Source organism: Hoplias malabaricus, chromosome 12, assembly GCF_029633855.1.
Source record: "Hoplias malabaricus isolate fHopMal1 chromosome 12, fHopMal1.hap1, whole genome shotgun sequence".
In the NCBI taxonomy this organism is placed as follows: Eukaryota; Metazoa; Chordata; class Actinopteri; order Characiformes; family Erythrinidae; genus Hoplias; species Hoplias malabaricus.
In genome coordinates, this window is record NC_089811.1 from 1842639 (window position 1) to 1862511 (window position 19873).

The window sequence follows — 19873 nt, forward strand, 5'->3', positions numbered from 1 at the left end:
AACCCTCCCTGGCGCTTCATAAATGGTAAAATCCATTCTGGGTTGGACATGGCGGGAAATTGTGTGGGCGGGGTTGAATGTTGGCGGGGTTGGATGTCCAACTCCGCCTTCCTACAGGCTGCAGCGAGACGTACTTGCCCTCCCCATCTTCCTGTCTTCCCGAAGCCGTGCGCGCACACAGTGACTTCAGTTCTGAGTCAATACCAACATATTATTATTAACAGCGCTCCTCATGTTCACTGAACTCAATCACATATGATGCCCACCCCACTCCTAACGTGTCGTGTTTGTGTGTGGTCAGTCAGTCAGCCATATATATATATATATAAAAAAAAACAGCCAGGTTCAGGTGAGAGAAAGGTGAAGATGATGTGACTTCATTGCCCACAGTAGGGTGACCAAATGTCCGAAAAAATAAAAAAACGCTGGCCAGATTTTTAAATTCCGTGTGAAATTACACAGCCAATTTTGAATGATTATTACTTTCTAACTGCTTGGAATAAGTGAAAATAGAAAATAGTTGGTATGTTCACACCCTTTAAATTAGAATTTTTTGAACTAAAAGAAAGTTCACATATGCTTCCAATTGACTCCTGAATGCCAATAATAATAATAAAAATATAGATTTTATTTATTTATTTATTTACATACTTTTTATGACTGTAGAGACTTCTATCGTGGATAGAGTTAGTGGCCAGATGTGGATTTATATGTAAAAGTTTACCAGAAAACCTTTTGAGTGTTCCAAATGTATTTATCTGATATTTATTCAAATCTAAATAAAGGATCACATGTGGTGTTTCAAGGTTTTTTTGGGCATCGACAATGGTTTTTTGGTAAAAATAAATAAATAAATAAAATAATAATAATAATAATAACAACAAACAAACTTTGTTTTATGAATTACTACAAATATACATTGGGCAATATTAGGTTCTAACAAGCAATAATGGACTTACTAGGTGTGTAACTATTTGTCCTTTTTTGAAAAATTGGGGTAATAAATCTCCAAAGTGTCAAAAATTGTGTCAAACAGTGCTCTATTACCTTGAATAAGGCGTTAAATCAAGGTTTGGGTATCGCATGATAATGTGCAATAACACATAATAAAATGTATTCAAAAATAACGAGGCAGATTCCTCATTAGTAATTTTAATATTTACATGAATTACACCAATCCAATGGAAAGAGGGCAGTTCCAGATTTCATATGGAACCTTCACCTTGAATATATCTGGTACAATATGAAAATTTTGAAGTGGAGTAAGTGACAATTACAAATCTGAAACCACCAGCGTTTTACCAGAGCAGAGCTGTAGTTGATGCTGCACTCATTGTTCCTAAACAGTAAGTGATTTAGCTGTAGAATAGCTCATATGACCAGGCTAAAAGAGAGCTGTCTGTATGTTGCAGTGAAATGACCTGTGTAGGCAATGATTTCTGTTTTTTCTGTATTTATATTCAACCACATAACACAGAATATTCCTGCTCCTGTGGGAGGAATAATGATCTAAAAATGTGTTTGTGTGTCCAGCAGTTTCACTCCCATCCTGTCTGCTGATGTTTAAATGAAAATAACACACCTGTTATAGTCTGTTTTCTACAGAATAATGCTATAAATTGGTTTGAATCTATTTATTTGTCTGTTATTAGATTAAAGTAGTCGTTATAGTGGTGGAGTCCACAGGACTAGACTCACTGGCTCCTAGAACCCCCCTGAAGTTTTCTTCACAGTGAAATGGTCACGTGTGTATTACAGTGCCTGTATATGACCTTCCACAGCTACATTATTTATTTATTTTACAAACTGGACTCCAAAAAAGTTGGGACACTAAACAAATTATGAATAAAAACTGAATGCAATGATGTGGAGACGGCAAATGTCAATATTTTATTGGTAATAGAACATAGACGACAGATCAAAAGTTTAATCTGAGTAAATTTAACATTTTAAAGGAAAAATACGTTGATTCAAAATTTCACAGTGTCAACAAATCCCAAAAAAGTTGGGACAAGTAGCAATAAGTGGCTGGAAAAAGGAAACTGAGCATATAACGAACAGCTGGAAGAGCATTAATTAGGTCAATTACAACATGATTGGGGATATAAAGAGCTTCTCAGAGTGTCAGTGTCTCTCTGAAGCCAAGATGGTAAGAGGAACACCAATTCCACCATTGTTGTGCAGAAAGAATGGTGTTACCCAGCGTAAAATAGCAAAGACTTTTAAGTTATCATCATCAACCGTGCGTAACATCATCAAAAGATTCAGAGAATCTGGAAAAATTGCTGTGCGTAAGGGTCAAGGCCGTAAAACTCTACTGGATGCTCGTGATCTCCAGGCCCTTAAACGTCACTGCACCTCAAACAGGAATGCCACTGTCAAGGAAATAACAGAATGGGCTCAGGAATACTTCCAGAAAGCATTGTCAGTGAACACAATCCACCGTGCCGTCCGCCGTCTCCAGCTGAAACTCTACAGTGCAAAGAGGAAGCCATTTCTAAGCAAGCTCCACAAGCTCAGACGTTGGCACTGGGCCAGGGGTCTTTTAAAATGGAGTGTGGCAAAATGGAAGACTGTTCTGTGGTCAGATGAGTCACGATTTGAAGTTCTTTATGGAACACTGGGACGCCATGTCATCTGGACCAGAGAGGACAAGGATAACCCAAGTTGTTATCAACGCTCCGTTCAGAAGCCTGCATCACTGATGGTATGGGGTTGCATGAGTGCTTGTGGCATGGGCAGCGTGCATGTCTGGAAAGGCACCATTAATGTAGAGAACTATGTTCAGGTTCTAGAACAACACATGCTCCCATCTAGACGTCATCACTTTCAGGGAAGACCCTGCATTTTTCAACAAGATAATGCCAGACCACATTCTGCAGCGATCACAACATCATGGCTACGTAGGAGAAGGATCCGGGGACTGAAATGGCAGCCTGCAGTCCAGATCTTTCACCTGTAGAGAACATTTGGAGCATCATAAAGAGGAAGGTGCGACAAAGAAGGCCCAAGACGATTGAACAGTTAGAGGCCTGTATTAGACATGAATGGGAGAGCATTCCTATTTCTAAACTTGAGAAACTGGTCTCCTCTGTCCCCAGACGTCTGAGTGTTGTAAGAAGAAGGGGGTGTTGCCACACAGTGGTAAAAAATGGCCTTGTCCCAACTTTTTTGGGATTTGTTGACGCCATGAAATTTTGAATCAACATATTAAATGATGATTAAATGACCCTTAAAATGATACATTCTCTCAGTTTAAACTTCTGATCTGTGATTTGTGTTCTATTCTGAATAAAATATTAGACGTTGGCGCCTCCACATCATTGCATTCAGTTTTTATTCGCAATTTGTTTAGTGTCCCAACTTTTTTGGAATCTGGATTGTATTTTATTTTTTATTTTTACAGTATTCTTCAAATGATAGTTATATCTGCTGACAACCTGTGATAGGCAGTGAAGATTAAGGAAATAATAATAATAATAGTAGTAATAGTAATAGTTCATTATATTTTTATTGCCATACTCAAAAGCTTATTGTTCTTCACACACCCATAACATTAGAACAGATCAAGTTATTTCTAACAACTCTCAATCACTAAATAGCTCCCCTGTAAGGGTTTAATCTCTTATTGGCAGCTGGCAGCAGGAAGCACCAGTCATTGGCAGCTTCCATTCAATAAGTGGCAGCCGCCAGTCAGTCACTGACAGCAACCACTTGCAGTCTCTTCAGTGTCGGGTCTGGAGTAGCAATGACAGAGTTTCCGGTCTCCCTAAGTTAATTTCGTTGTAATTGTAAGGTAAAAATATTGCCTACTCTTTCTTTAATACCAGCTATAGCAGGTTACAACTGGCCCTGTTCAGTTTAAAAATGTGGGTGGAGAAAAAAACAGTTTGCCATACAAGGAAATGATACTACACCAGAAACACCAGCAGCCATACATGCAAAAAGAAAACTGCACATGACCTGAAAAACACTCTTGTGCACACAGTGAAAGGACTGATTACTACTGAAGAAAAACCGACAGTGATATGATACCTACTCTCTAGATTATAGTAACTGTTCAGAACAACACAATAAAATCGCTCTCAATTACAAACGGTCAAAATGACCAGCAAATATTTCAGCATAATGTACCTAATCAGGCATAACTTGCCCATGATTTTCTTATAAGGCTCTTGCAGTCATTTGTACAGAGAGCAAATTACCACGTCTCAATCTAGAGCCCAGTCCCTCTGTCAGCTTAATGTCATAAATAATTTATAAATAGGCAAGTAATTTATGAAAGTAAAGCAACAACAAGTTCTGTTTTTGTACTTTAAAATGACTGAAAAATAAATTTGTTATAGTTTATTATTAAAACATTATTTTTTAATGTAAGCAGCTTGGTTGACAAAATTATAAATGAACTATATTAAGACAATGAACATTTTATGTTTTACATTTATTAGATTATTATTGTAATTAAGTTATGAATTGTAATCAAAAGAAAACATTGAATTTAAATGTAAGCAATAGTTAATGTTTTTTTTTTTTTTTACCAAAAGTTTGTTTTGTAATGTTTTTTAAAGTCAGTGAGAATGTTCGAAAAAAAAACTGGCCATAACTAGACTGAGACGTGGTAATTTTGCTGAATTATTTGCATGTGCATGTTCAGCCTCAAGGTGGCGCTTAGTTGCGATTCACAACTGAATGCTGACATTGGTTGCTGCTGCATCCAGTACCAGCGATTGTCAGCTACGAATGAGTGCTCCGTCCTGCTGCCAGCTGTCAATTAAAGAGCCGACTGAACCCCATCTCGAATTGAGACGCAGCTTGTGAGAGTAGAGTGTGAGGGTAAAGTGTGTATCTGAGATCGAAGAGACTGTGTGTGTTATTGATCGTTATTGATCGTTAGTTGAGGATGGAGGATATTAGGAAGTTGATATTGGACCTCCACGATGTGGAAGCGGTGAAGTTCGGAGAGTTTACACTGAAGAGTGGACTCCTCTCTCCCATTTACTTCAACCTCCGAGTCATCGTCTCTTACCCAGATCTACTCAAAGAGGTCAGTAACACACACACACACACAACACTATTACACACAGGTCAGTAACACACTCACACACAAAGCCGGATTGGGACAGTTGAACGACGCTGAAGTAGGTTCCTTATTCGCAGCTCCCGATTCCCGTGGCTCCTTATTCACAGTCGCAGGTCCAGATTCAGCGAGCCGCAGTGAACGAAGGGGACTGTTCGATGTGTACATAATGCTGCGCACATTGCTGTTAACGCTTCATGGACAAATGAATAGCACTAAATACAGAAATTAACGAACTGTTTACCCTCACAACACACAAAACAAGCCAAAAAACTTTACTCATTCACTGTTTAGGTTGTTTGTTTGATCCTAAAGGTCTCTGCAGTTTAAAATACTTGGAATAATGTTTATACATTATAAAATAATATATTGTATGGTATATAAAGATTTCAAATTGATGAATTTCTATTTATTTATTTTAAATTGACCAGTAAATAAAAGAGAAAATAGCAGGTATGTTAAATAGATATTTAAATATTAAACGGACGGACTGTATTAAAGGTACTATCTGGTTGGGACACTGCAATTCTCATCCTAAATACAGTTCTAATGCCACACATTAAAAAAACCTGTATTTAGTCAGGCCCAAGCTGATGATGTTTTCTCTGGAAACAAGTCATATTAAGACAATTTTTTACAAGAAATAAGGTAGGAAATTGGTCAAAGTTTAAGTTCTATCTTATACAAACATGCAAAAAAAAAAAAAAAAAAAAGAATGTGAGACTGAGAATCTGGAGGGAATTTGAGGTCTTTAATCATTTTGGGCCAGCACAAATAAACATTCTAAACACAGATCTAGTGCCCCGCTGTTGGGACAAGATGGATTTAGCCTGGCCTGAAATGATTTTATACTTTAATTTTAACTGGAAACTGTTTATTGAGCAATGCTGCACAAAGAATGTGAGGCCAAGATTCTGGAGGGAATTTGAGGTCCTTAATCACTTTGGGCCAGCACAAATACACATCCTAAACACAGATCTAGTTTCCCCCTGTAAGGAAAACATGGATTTACCTGGCCCGAAATTATTTTATACTTTGTTTTTAACTAGAAACATAGTATACTGTGCAATAGTACACATTATTAAATGGATGTGAGGCTGAGATTCATGAGGGAGTTTGAGGTCCTTAATCACTTTGGGCCAGCACAAAACACATCCTAAACACAGATCTAGTCTCCCACTTTAGGGACAAGATAGATTTAGTCTTGTCCGAAATGATTTTACACTTTAATTTGAACTGGAAACATGGCATATTGAGCAATGCTGCATGAAGGAAATCAATGTGAGGCCAAGATTATGGAGGGAATTTGAAGTCCTTAATCATTTTGGGCCAGCACAATCCTTCTCTTTCAAGGACAACATGGATTTTGCCTGGCCCAAAATTATTTTATACTTTAAATTTAATTGGAAATATGCCATATTGAGCAATTGTGCAGATAATTAAATGCATGCAAGACTGAGATTCTGAAGGGAATTTGAGATCCTTAATAACATCGGGCCAGCACAAATACATATTTCAAGTACAGTCATTGTCTTTCATTGTAAAGTCAACCTTGTTTCAGCTTGTCCCAAGTCGAGTTAATACCTTAAAATCACTGGAAACATAGTACATAGAGCAGCAATACACACAGGTAAAATCTTAAAGTCAAGGTGGAGATTGAAAGTATTATTTATGTCCATCCACATAAATTGCAAATAGAAGCCCAATCTCCCACTGTTTGTCAACTTATTTTAGACTTTATGTAATTGATACACAGCCTTATGGTACAGTTCTTTGTACTGTTCGGATTTATTGAGCTCGATCTTAAGTCAGATCCTCCATTTCCTCTAGGTGGCAAGCTCACACTCCCTCCTCCTGTAGCACGCTTTGTAAATGTTACTGTAGCAGACACTCTTCTTTCTGACTGTTCCTGCGAGTCATATTCAGACCTGGAGCATGGGGGGATGTGACACCAACCGTCCCGTATCTGGACACCAAATGCAGTGTTGTGTTTTGGACCCAGAGGTGTTTTATCCTGTATTTTTAAGGTGAGACTGTTAAGACCCGCTCCTCTCCCTCAGCCAGAGGTCCACAACTCCTAAACAAAGAATGCGCTTCTCATTGGTCGTCACTTTTATTAAGCCAATCAGTAGCCAGAGTTAGCTGTCTATCAATTAGTGCTGCAGCCAATGGAGTCACAGTCCCGCCTACAGGGGTTTGTTTTGTGGCTGTGCTGAGAGAATAAGGTCAGTGCTGAAAAATGTATTGAAGAAACTACATTTCATTTTTTCCTCAACACATCTGTAATGACAAAGCTGACTCACTTTTAAAATCAAATTATGTATACATAAAATATATTAGATGATTTTATGAGATTAAATATAATGTTAAATTATTTATATGAACTGTTTATGAAGACAACTTTTGTTTACTTTGTTATAAAAAAAAACAGCAACTCGGATGCAGGCAGTTTCTTTCTTAATGCGAGATATTCAGTGTCAAGCAGATACACTGGGCTGATTTTGATAACTACAGGGGTTGGACAATGAAAGTGAAACACCTGGTTTTAGACCACAATACAGCGTCAGTTGGTCTTGGGAATGACATACACAAGTCCTGCACAGTGGTCAGAGGGATTTGAAGCCATTCTTCTTGCAGGATAGTGGCCAGGTCTCTACGTGATGCTGGTGGAGGAAAACGTTTCCTGACTCGCTCCTCCACAACACCCCAAAGTGGCTCAATAATATTTAGATCTGGTGACTGTGCAGGCCATGGGAGATGTTCAACTTCACTTTCATGTTCATCAAACCAGTCTTTCACCAGTCTCGCTGTGTGTATTGGTGCGTCGTCGTCCTGATACACGGCACCGCCTTCAGGACACAGTGTTTGAACCATTGGATGCACATGGTCTTACTGGTGCAGTGTGTAATTAATGAAGATTGTCCACCAGGCTGCTCCAATTTAGCCATGAAACCTCCCACACTACAATGACAGGTGTTTCACTTTCATTGTCCAGCCCCTGTATAATGTACTTTAAGTGCGCACTGTGTAACAGTACTATCTAGTTAAATATAAGTATTGGATCGGGACTCTGTATCAGCAGATACTCAATATTAAAAGACTCGAATCTGGATCGGGGCAAAAAAACTTGACCAGGACGTCCCTAGTTTACACAGTATAACAAATAGGTAGCAAAAATTATATAGTATTCTATTCTATCTATGTTAGATTTAATTAAAGTTATTTAAAGATAAAGTATTATTAATAATGGTTCTATTTGTACAACTATTTGAATACTCAAAGGGTTATTTTCAGTTCAGAGAAAGTGTTATTGAATTGTTTGAATTTCAGTGTGTCCAGTTCTGTATGCCACGCTACTGCTGACTGCTAATTTTCTTCAATGTATTTGTTTCCACTTTGTTCGCAGGATGTCCATCTACTCTTAGTTCCTCACTGCAGGAGAAAGACTCTCACAAAGCTCCTCAACTCTGGAATAGCCATCCTGTTACTGTTCAGGGCTCAGACACACTTTCAAGCTTTAAATCTAGATTGAGAACTTACCTTTTCACGCAGGATTCCGGTTAGATTCGCTAACCTGAAAGATTCACTCTTTCTCTACTGGTGTTATAGATGGTTTACATACTCTACACTATGCAGTCACTACTTTGTATTAACCCTGTCTTACTACCATATAATTACAGCATTTTAAAATTAGCTTTATGGTAACCACCAACCAGACTGCACCCTCTCTATCTCTGTGGCCCATGTACGATTTTTTTGCTGGGCAATTTTACCCCTGCTTTACCACAAACCTACTAACCACTTTATTTTTCACCCTTGTCTGGTTTTCTTTCTCCTGTCTGTCTCATGCCTTGAGATGTCCTGTTCCTGCTGCTCTCCTGGTGTTTCCCTAATCCAGCACCTGACCCTGTGTATCCTGTGCAAGATCTTGGCCTTGTCTCACCTATAGCATCATGCTTGGCCTTGCAAGGATGCTGTTTTATCCAAAATTAACTCTGCTCCTGCTTTTACCCACCCACATATTCACTTGACCACCTCCTCCTTCCTCATACTCATATCACTAATATTTTACCTTCATATTACTATAACTCACTATCTGTATCCATTCACTTTTCCTTCTGTTCTGTTCTCTGTTGTGCTCTCCGGTGTTGTTCCAAGGAGGATGGGTTCCCCGTATGAGTCTTAGTTTTTTCAAGGTCTCGTCCTTGTGTGCTAAGGAAGTTTTTCTTTGCCATTGATGCCCTTGGTTTGCTCCTAGGAGGCTTGAACCCAGATCTCTTTAAAGCTACTATGTGACAACTGTTTTGAAAAGTGCTATAAAAATAACATTTGATTTATTGATTTAAAATTTACCATATATACTTAAGCACAATTACTACTTATTAACTTACTAATCAGTTATAAATTACCCACTTGCTCTGTTTAGGCAAGTTATGATCCTAGATAGCACAGATGTTTGCTGATTAAGATGCCATGTTGTGCATAGTGCATATAACCCAATTAAAATTAAATAATTAATAAATATAATTAAAATGTGCTCACAGTGTCTACATGGGTATCCTCCAGGTGACAAGATCTGTGTTTAGGATGTGTATTTGTGCTGGCCCAAAGTGATTAACGACCTTAAATTCCCTCCAGAATCTTAGCCTCACATTCATTATCTTTGTGCACCTTTGCTCAATATGCCATGTTTCCAGTTCAAATTAAAGTGTAAAGTCACTTTGGGCCAGGCTAAATCCATCTTATCCCTACAGTGGGAGATTAGATCTGTGTTTAGGATTTGTATTTCTGCTGGTCCAGTGTGATTAAAGACCTCACGTTCCCTCCAGAATCTCAGCCTCGCATTCATGTAATAATGTGCACTATTGCACAATATGCCATGTTTCCAATTAAAATTAAAGTGTAAAAGAATTTCGGGCCAGGCTAAATCCATGTTTTCCTTATAGGGGGAAACTAGATCGGTGTTTAGAATGTGTATTTGTGCTGGCCCAAAGTGATTAAGGACCTCAAATTCCCTCCAGAATCTCAGTTTCCTTTTTTTGTGCATATTTGTATAAGATAAAACTTAAACTTTGACCAATTTCTCACCTTATTTCTTGTAAAAAAAATATGTCTTAATATGACTTGTTTCCAGAGAAAACATCATTAGCTTCAGTTCAGTTTATTATTATTATCTCTCAAAGAGAAACTTGGTCTGCAAGCAGTCACTAACAATCCCATCCATACATACAGTAAAAAGACAAACATTAGCAAACAAGTTCATATACATCAAAAAAAAGTATGCAGTGAAGAGCTTGGGCCTGACATTATTCCAAGTATTTTAAACTGCAGAGACCTTTAGGATCAAACAAACAAACTAAACAGCGAATGAGTAAAGTTTTTGGCTTGTTTTGTGTGTCGTGAGGGTAAACAACTCGTTAATTTCTGTATTTAGTGCTATTCATTAGTCCATGAAGCGTTAAGAGCAATGTGCGCAGCATTATGTACACATCGAACAGTCCCCTTCGTTCACTGCGGCTCGCTGAATCTGGACCTGCGAATAAGCAGAGAACTTCAGTCTGCGAATAAGAGACTGTGAATAAGGAGCCACAGGAATCGGGAGCTGCGAATAAGGAACCTACTTCAGCGTCGTGACAGACGATTCTACCAGGAATCGTGATATTACTCAGACCTCACACACACACAGCTACTGTATCTGCATGAATATGACTAGTGTGTTTTATGTGTATGTTAAAGTAAACAATACACTTTATAATTACCCACTATTTAATTACCAGCTCATTCATCATTTAATTAGACGTTGATATTTACAGGAGGCACGGTGCAACAGGTAGTGTCTCTGTCACAGCTTAGTGATGTGTCGGTCGCGAACGAACCGGTTCAAAGAGCCGGCTCTTGTAAGTGAACGATGAGAGCCGGTTCCCGTCTACGACCGAGCCATTTTTTCTAAGGCTTGTCATTCAACCAATCAGAGAACAAAAAGACACGTGGTTTTCCTGAATGCCAAACTGCCTTCCAAAAAATAGTTGAAGAAAATGTTAAATCAGTTAAATGTTTTGCACTTTGCAGAGTACAGTGGAACCTCTACTTACGAACTTGATCCGTTCCGTGACCCGGTTCGTAAGTGGAAAAGTTCGTTTCTCGAGTCAATTCTCCCCATTTAAAATAATGGAAAAGCAATTAATGCGTTCCAGCCCCCACCCCGAAAGTCACCGTTTTTGCACCGATCTATGTTTACAACACTCTCAAATTAGTAAAAAAAAATACATGTAGCATTACTAAAAATAAAAAAGAAATACAGTGGAAACAATAATAAACGACTGTCTGGAGGAGTAACTGGCTGTATGACGGGAGGTGGGTGGAATAAGGGAGAGCAGGCGGGTGAATGTGGGGAGACGAAGCGAAGATACGGCTTAACTTAGCACGAATGTCGATGTCTGCTATTTACACTAATGCTAAATTGCTAAAGCTACAATGTGCTAATCTTAAAAGCTCACTCAAGTCTGGCTGCGCTGGGAGACTCGCCTATTGGGGTCAGTGGCCATTTCCAACCGCCGGCTCGGCAGAGGCTCGGGTTCGTTTCATGGTTCGTTGGTGCAGGCAAAAAATATTCAAATTCCTGGTTCATATCTTGGAAAGTTCGTTAGTATAGGCGTTCGTTAGTAGAGGTTCCACTGTATTTGTTTATTTTATTAATCAGAAATGGATGATTATTTAATTTAATAAGCTATTTTGTAATACAGACCTTTTGGGTTCCATTGACTATATTTCAGAGTTTACAAGTGATATTTTATTAAGGTGTTTAAACAAAAATCCAGTTATTTATACAATTGAATGTGTGAGTGCAATCAGTGAATTATTACAAGACAGCCATAAAACAATTGGCCATTACAACATATTATTTTTAATATTGAATAATAATATTTTGTCCATATAGTCATGTACAATGTAGGTAATATTGTTCTGTACCAGTGGAAAACAAAAAGTAAAACAAAGAGCCATTTAGGAGCCGAAGGAGCCGGCTCTTTATGAAGAGCCGAGCCAAAAGAGCCGGCTCCCCAAAAAGAGCCGAAATTCCCATCACTATCACAGCTCCAGGGACCGTTTTCTAGTGATGTGTCGGCCGCGAACGAACCGGTTCAAAGAGCCGGCTCTTGTAAGTGAACGATGAGAGCCGGTTCCCGTCTAAGACCGAGCCATTTTTTTCTAAGGCTTGTCATTCAACCAATCAGAGAACAACAAGCAAGCTCCAACCCTCCAACCCTCCGAGCTGAGACACTTGGTTTTCCTGAATCCCAAGCTGCCTTCCAAAAAATAGTTGTTTTATTCACTACCGTTGAATGCTGCTGTTTTGCACTTTGTAGAGTATTTGTTTATTTTATTTCCCAGAAATGGATGATTATTTAATTTAATAAGCTATTTTGTAATACCTACCTCTTGGGTTCCATTGGCTGTATTTCAGAGTTTACAAGTGATTTTTATTAAGGTGTTTAAATAAAAATCCAGTTATTTATACAATTGAATGTGTGAGTGCAATCAGTGAGTTATTACAAGACAGCCATAAAACAATTGGCCATTGCAACACTATTTATTATTTTTAATATTGAACAATAATATTGTGTCCGTATAGTCATGTAAAATGTAGGTAATATTGTTCTGTACCAGTGGAAATAAGTGGTAAAACAAAGAGCCATTTAGGAGCCGAAAGAGCCGGCTCTTTATGAAGAGCCGAGCCAAAAGAGCCGGCTCCCCAAAAAGAGCCGAAATTCCCATCACTACCGTTTTCCTCTTCGTCTATTGAAGCTGCGCTAAACACAATCTGCTTCAAAATAAACACATTATAAAAATAAACACATTAAAAATGATTGAGTGTGTGAGTGGATCATTTTATGTGTTTATTTTTACGTGCTACGTCACTGCAGAAAGCCGCTATTCACCGAGTTTTCGCAAATTATGGAAATGCGCACAAAACCCTGAGTGGAAAAGGACGAAAGTTCGAAAAACAGCTAAATATCACAACTTTCGGACGAGGAGGAAAAGGTAGAATATCGAAATGCGAAACAGCGAAGGAAAAGAGGATTGTGGGTGTTCTGGATTATGTCTCGGGTGGCTGCCCACAGTGCGCCTCAGCGCCGGGTTTAACCGCTGTCCTCAGACTTTTAACAGATTCCTCCGACTCTCCTCTTCACACTTTAGAGCCAGTGTTTCAGACCGGCCCAGCAAAGGTCAGAGGCCATGCAACATTAATTTACTTTTCTGTCCTATACGACAGAAACAGTTCGATATTTCTTCATTGCACATCAAATATCTGGTTGAAACCCAGAAAGCAAGAAACACTCGGGCCGTTTCAGGGCCAATTACACCTCGCCGAGTCTTTGTCTCATCCGCCAGGCATAGGTTTGAATCTAGGCCCGATTCCCGCCCGAATGCACGTCTGATTTTAAGTTGTTAAGCTGTGCACTAAAATTATCCCCAATTAAAGGTGTACTGTTTTGAACACAAATAAAAACGTGTGTATCTGACATGGGGCAGCAATTTCCGGCAGCTGTTATTACGTATTTCCTTAGCAGAATTTATCATTTTACAAGAATCTAACATATTTATATATAAACGGAATAAAAGAGAAAATGCATCACAAACTGCTCGATACAAACACATTCCCGATGTAAACACGGAAATGTCTCTGTTCTTGCATAACATCCATGTCTTAACCTTTAATGCTCAAATAGCTGTGCTCTCTTTTCACAGTTAAAAAGACAATACTTACACATCAGACCAGATCTCACCAGACCATCTCTCCTTCTGACTGGCAGCACACTGTAACAAAAATAAATAAATAAATAATGACACTGTGACTTTATTTTAATCAGCATCTTGAAAATATTAAATGCTAAGTCTTAAATGCATTTAGCTAAATTGTCCTTCCTGATTAGAAAAGCGAGTTAATGACAATATTTACTGCACCAATGACATCAAATGTGAATCTTCAATTTGGGAGACTTTTCAAAAGGGCTCAAAAGCACTCAATTTAAGTTTGGAATAACTAGCAGTTTGTGTAAAATGGCAAAATAATTATCAGCACTACTAACAACAATCTAAGGATCAATAAATAGCAAGTCTACAGATATTCATCAGCACAAGAAATCATACTGTTTCATGCACACTTTATAACAAGTGTGAAGGCATTAAAGCGCATGATTGGAGCTCAGACCCTTTGTGTTGAAGCAAATAGACGCTATGAGTTCATCATTATTGGTTGATTACTGTAAACAGGGAAAGACTGAAACAAAGAAATGTGGCTTGTGTGTGTAGTCTTGTACGTACTAAAACAGCAGAGGAGTGAAACATTATTACAGATACTTGTGTATGATCTGTGTATAAATAAGTCTCTCCCATTCAGACAGAAGGTCAGAGAAGTGGCTAACAGTTTTCCATTGGATCCTATAATGAAAATGCTAATGTGGCTAATAGAGTATAAGTGATATTTTCTCCTTATTGTGAAACACTGTGGGATCATTTACCCCTGTGATGCTTCAGAGTGCTGTGAGACTCTCTCCAGCGCAGGGAGACGGGCTGTGTATGAGAAATGTATCTGTCTTTTCTATCTGTTTACATTAGTGTCCAGACCCCAAAAAAAAATGAAAATCACATGACTGTAACCCATAGATACCCCTCTAGCTGACACATGGCATTGGGCAAGAGTGACCTTAGGTTCATGTGCAGTGCTCCAGATCTTCATATATATTGTTTCATGCTGAAATCACTCACTCTATGAGGCACCTACAGTGTGTCTTAACACTCTTTCTCGTTCACACACACTCTGACTCTCTTCCCCTCAGGTGTCCAGATTGCTGTATAAGCGCGCTGAAGAAGCTGAAGTGAAGTTCGACTGTGTGTGTAGTGATGTGGACACAGCTCTGCCGCTGGCCTCCATCATCTGCGCCAACCACAACCACCCCATGCTCATGCGCAGAAAAGAGGCCAAGGACAATGGTAATCATTTACCTCCTTATTATACTTCTACAGAGACAGTGTGAGACGATGAGGAACTCCACTCTGCTCTCTGGGTGGATGCTATGGGCCCCTGCCTTCCTTCATCACACAGCAAAGTCACAACACAGCATTTATCAGACACTTTTCTCCAGAGCCTCTTACTAAAGTGCTCCATCACCCAGAGAACACACACTCACCAAGACAAACGGGATTAGAGTTCTCCACTGAACTAAGACCCCACTCTGTACAGGTGTCACTGCTGAACCCTAAAGAGTGTAATACTCAAACACACTGCAACACCACACCACAATAATTACTGAGATCTGAGAAAGACCCCATTCAAGATGTTGGTAAGTGCAGAATTAGTGGTCATTTTATTGCAGCCGATGGAGGTGATCCACACAACAGACCACACGTTTTACCAGGACGTTTCTATATTCATCAGTGTAGATTTTCACACCGGCCGCGTGCAGCACAGCAGTGGTAAAAACACACGTGAAAAACAAAGATATGCTTTGGGTCTGTTTTTGACTCATACCTCAGTGACATGCTGTGCTTCCTACAACAGGAAGTTTATCTGCTCCTGTGTCTAAAGTCATGAGGTCACACTTCCACATAGTCACCAGTGAGTGTGGACTGATATTAGGGGTTAATTATTTTCATGTGGGAAAAGGCTTATTATTTAAATGAGGAGAAATCGACCAATGCGCACGGAGGGAAAGAATGAAATAAAATAAAATGAAATAAAATATTGTCAAAAAAAGGCTAGTAGACAGCTCTGTCAGTCCGCAGTGATATCAGAGGAGCTGCTGGACTTCAGTTAAATTCAGAGCTTCATTCTCCTCCTGAACTCGGCAGGAGTCGGCAGGATTCGAACCTGCGCGGGGAAACCCCAATGGACTTCTAGTCCATCACCCTAACCACTCGGCCACGACTACAAGACATTAATGTATTGTAGAGAATGTATTTGCTTCACCATTTAAGGTGGAAGTGAGGTAAAGGGACATAATGCACTTAGACTACATTAATCTAAATTAATACAGTGATGATCATAAAGTTTAAAGGAGAAATATAGGTATCTACCCCCATCAGGGTGTGTTCCTGCCTTGTGCCCAGTGATTCCGGGTAGGCACCTGACCCACCGCGACCCTGAATTGGAAAAGTGGTTACAGATAATGAATGAATGAATGTGGACGTCTGTGGGTCTCTTTGGACGCTGTGGAGCATCTCGCTGGTGATTCGCAAGGCGTCATATCCCTGCGTCAGACGTGTACTCAATTTAAAAAGGCCATGTCGCCCTCATGCTTCACTTACACTAAATTAAACTCTTCAAACAGTGTTATAGTGTAAAACCCCTCTGATGTGAGACACCACATGTACATAGATTTGATTGAGGACAAATGTATACCTTAGGTTCTGAGTGAAACGCTGGTTTATTTGATCTGAGATGTCTCTCTCCTCTCAGGGACAAAGCAGATCGAGGGCGTTATCAAAGCAGGTGACGTGTGTCTGATCATTGATGAAGTGGTGACGAGTGGCAGCAGTGTGCTGGAGACGGCTCGGCTGCTGGAGAAGGAGGGGTTAAAGGTGAAGGACGCCGTGGTGCTGCTGGACGCCGGACGCATCGACCCAGGTCAGTTTCTCTTCCGTTCTCATAGTCCTGGACCTTCAGCTCTCATCATTAGTGAATCCAGCTGTTATTCTCCATAGAAAACATGAGATAACACTGGATGTTCTGAAGCAGCTGCACATGAGCCTGAGGTCACCGTACTCAGTGCTGTGTGTCAGCTCAAGGGGCAAAAAACCCTCAAGCTCTGGGGTGTGGGGCAAATAATAAACCCTCGATAAAACAGCAGCACTGTGAATAATTCAGTGTTTACTTTATAAAATACATCAAATACAATCAGTTATTCAGAATCTAATATCAGTTATTCATTCATTCATTCATTCTTTCATTCATTATCTGTAACCCTTATCCAGTTCAGGGTCGCAGTGGGTCCAGAGCCTACCTGGAATCATTGGGCGCAAGGCGGGAATACACCCTGGAGGGAATCTAATATCCTTCACAGGGAATCTAATATCAGTTATTCAGGATCTGTTCAAGTTCAGTTACAATATATTCACTGTCTCATATTAGTTATTAATTAACCCCTATCAAGTGTTCTGCTGTAAATAAGTGCTATTGATTACTCAGTAGGGCGGCACGATGGTGCAGCAGGTAGTGGCGCAGTCACACAGCTCCAGGGGCCTGGAGGTTGTGGGTTCGATTCCCGCTCTGGGTGACTGTCTGTGAGGAGTGTGGTGTGTTCTCTCTGTGTCTGCGTGGGTTTCCTCCGGGTGACTGTCTGTGAGGAGTGTGGTGTGTTCTCCCTGTGTCTGCGTGGGTTTCCTCCGGGTTACTGTCTGTGAGGAGTGTGGTGTGTTCTCCCTGTGTCTGCGTGGGTTTCCTCCCACAGTCCAAAAACACACGTTGGTGGGTGGATTGGCGACTCAAAAGTGTCCGTAGGTGTGAGTGAATGTGTGTGTCTGTGTTGCCCTGTGAAGGACTGCCCCCCCAGGTTGTATTCCCGCCTTGCGCCCAATGACTCCAGGTAGGCTCTGGACCCACCGCGACCCTGAATTGGATAAGGGTTACAGATAATGAACGAAAGAATGAATGAATGATTACTCAGTATTAGTTATGACTGAGTGTTGTTTTATAGAAATAATAGTAAGTATAAAGTGATTCCTTTATGAAGTTCTTCTTATTAAATGTGAATAAATGTTGCCTGTTGCAGCCACATGCTCGAGCGTGAAGACTTTCATCGAAGAAAACCAGACCTTCACTAAACCACCAGGGAACAGCTCCCCCAGAGGCGAAGAGGAGGAAGTGTGAAGATTTAAAAATAAACAAATAAATTAATATATAAATAAAATGAAACCCCTAACAGAAATAACGTCTGGTTTGATTCAGTCAGTGAATCGCTGTCACATAAAGATTACAACAAATAAAGCATGTGAAATAATGTTGAACACCTTTTGCAGATTTCACACCTTTGAGAACGTACTGCTTTTTTAAAAAAAGGAACAAGGGCAAATACCAGTGCGTTGGGACTCAAGGTGCTCTTTCTTCACTGTTTACATCCTTCTACATCACCACAAACATTTCTGTTCCTTACTGTTGTGGCATTTTAGCTTAGATTCTATTACAAAATAAATCCTTATTTCACCTTTTCCACTCATGACTCTACAGTCACTCGCCCCGTTACATTTAACCCATTCTCACCCAGAAAAACACCACGATAGAATAATATTTCTCTAATTTCCTCATGAGAAGGTAATTTCCAGGCTGTTAATGCTCATACTTTACTCCTGGAGTTCACTTAACAGTTAATGTTACTCAAATCTAATCTAATTTATTAACATGCTTTAACACGCTTCTTAATGGGGTATAGTGCAGATAAAATAAAACCACATTCTTTTGATATTCAAAGATAATAATGAGTCAGTTTCAGGTGAAAGGAAGGTGAAGATGATGTGGCTTCATTGCCCACAGCAGGGTGTTCAGATTGCCCTAAAAACAGTAAGTGATTTAGCTGTAGAATAGCTCATATGACCAGGCTAAAAGAGAGCTGTCTGTATGTTGCAGTGAAATGACCTGTGTAGGCAATGATTTCTGTTTTTTCTGTATTTACATTCAACCACATAACACAGAATATTCCTGCTCCTGTGGGAGGAAAAATTATCTAAAAATGTGTTTGTGTGTGCAGCAGTTTCACTCCCATCCTGTCTGCTGATGTTTAAATGAAAGTAACACACCTGTTATAGTCTGTTTTCTACAGAATCTGTAAATGATCTTCTGAATATTGATAACAGATTAGAATTCCTGTGATTTGAATCAGACTATAGCCCACAGCAGATCAATATTCTACAGAAAAATACTATAAATTGGTTTGAATTTATTTATTTGTCCGTCATTAGATTAAAGTACTCGTTATAGTGGAGTCCAGAGATCACATTTTTCACCGTTTAATAAGCTTCAGTTAATGTTTTGCTACAATAAAATGTTTTCATTGTACTTTGAGAATAAAATACCGATAAATATCACGTACTAATTATACTCAGTTGTTATTAACACGTTTAACTTGAAATAAATGGAGAGTGAGGGCAGTGACTCACTGAAGAGCTGTAGAGTTCGTTACTGTGACGTAGCAACATGCTACTTGTTGAGGAACTACAATTTGGTGGAAGGATTTAATAATTTCATAAATACTTTTGACATAACTTTTACAGTTTAAATATTTCATGATTTATTATTGAACTGTTATATAAAAGCAGTAGAACACTCGAGGTCGTGTGTTATCATGAAATAACCGCACGGCTGAGACGGACTATTTTGTGCCGCATCACAGCCATGCTGTTTATATAACGCTTTTTACAAACGATACAAAGCAGCTTCACGGAAATCCAGTAAAACCAGGGGCGACAGGGGTAAGGAAAAATTCCCTCAGAGATGAAGAAGAAACTTTGAGATGAACCAAGGCTCACGAGGAGGGACCTATCCTCCTCTGGTCAATCTACAAATTATTGACAAAAGGTCCCTGTACCATCACAAAAGTCTGCTTTTCTGATCATGTGTACTGATAATAGTAATAGTAGATAATGAAAGCAGTGATGATGGGGGTAATATGTAATTATTTGAGTGACCATTGTGAGTTTTTCTTTCTTTAACAGAAGGGTATCAACAATTTTGTCCACGTACATGAAGAGATAATGGACACAATTCCTATATTTTATTTACATCTTTGCTCTTTACAGTCAACA

General features: G+C 39.4%; 2 protein-coding genes across 2 annotated transcripts in view; one reads left to right on the top strand and one right to left on the bottom strand.

The window, feature by feature from the left end:
- The window catches only part of LOC136710711 (uridine 5'-monophosphate synthase-like), an 82971-nt gene that overhangs the window by 9175 nt on the left and 53923 nt on the right, over window positions 1-19873 (bottom strand). The gene's annotated exons all lie outside the window — the stretch shown is intronic.
- LOC136710523 (uridine 5'-monophosphate synthase-like) lies at window positions 4704-17945 on the top strand. The gene is made up of 4 exons (XM_066686097.1): window positions 4704-5044; window positions 14917-15070; window positions 16536-16703; window positions 17848-17945. Exons 1-4 carry the CDS (start codon window positions 4901-4903, stop codon window positions 17943-17945), a joined length of 564 nt encoding a protein of 187 aa, XP_066542194.1. The 5' UTR covers window positions 4704-4900.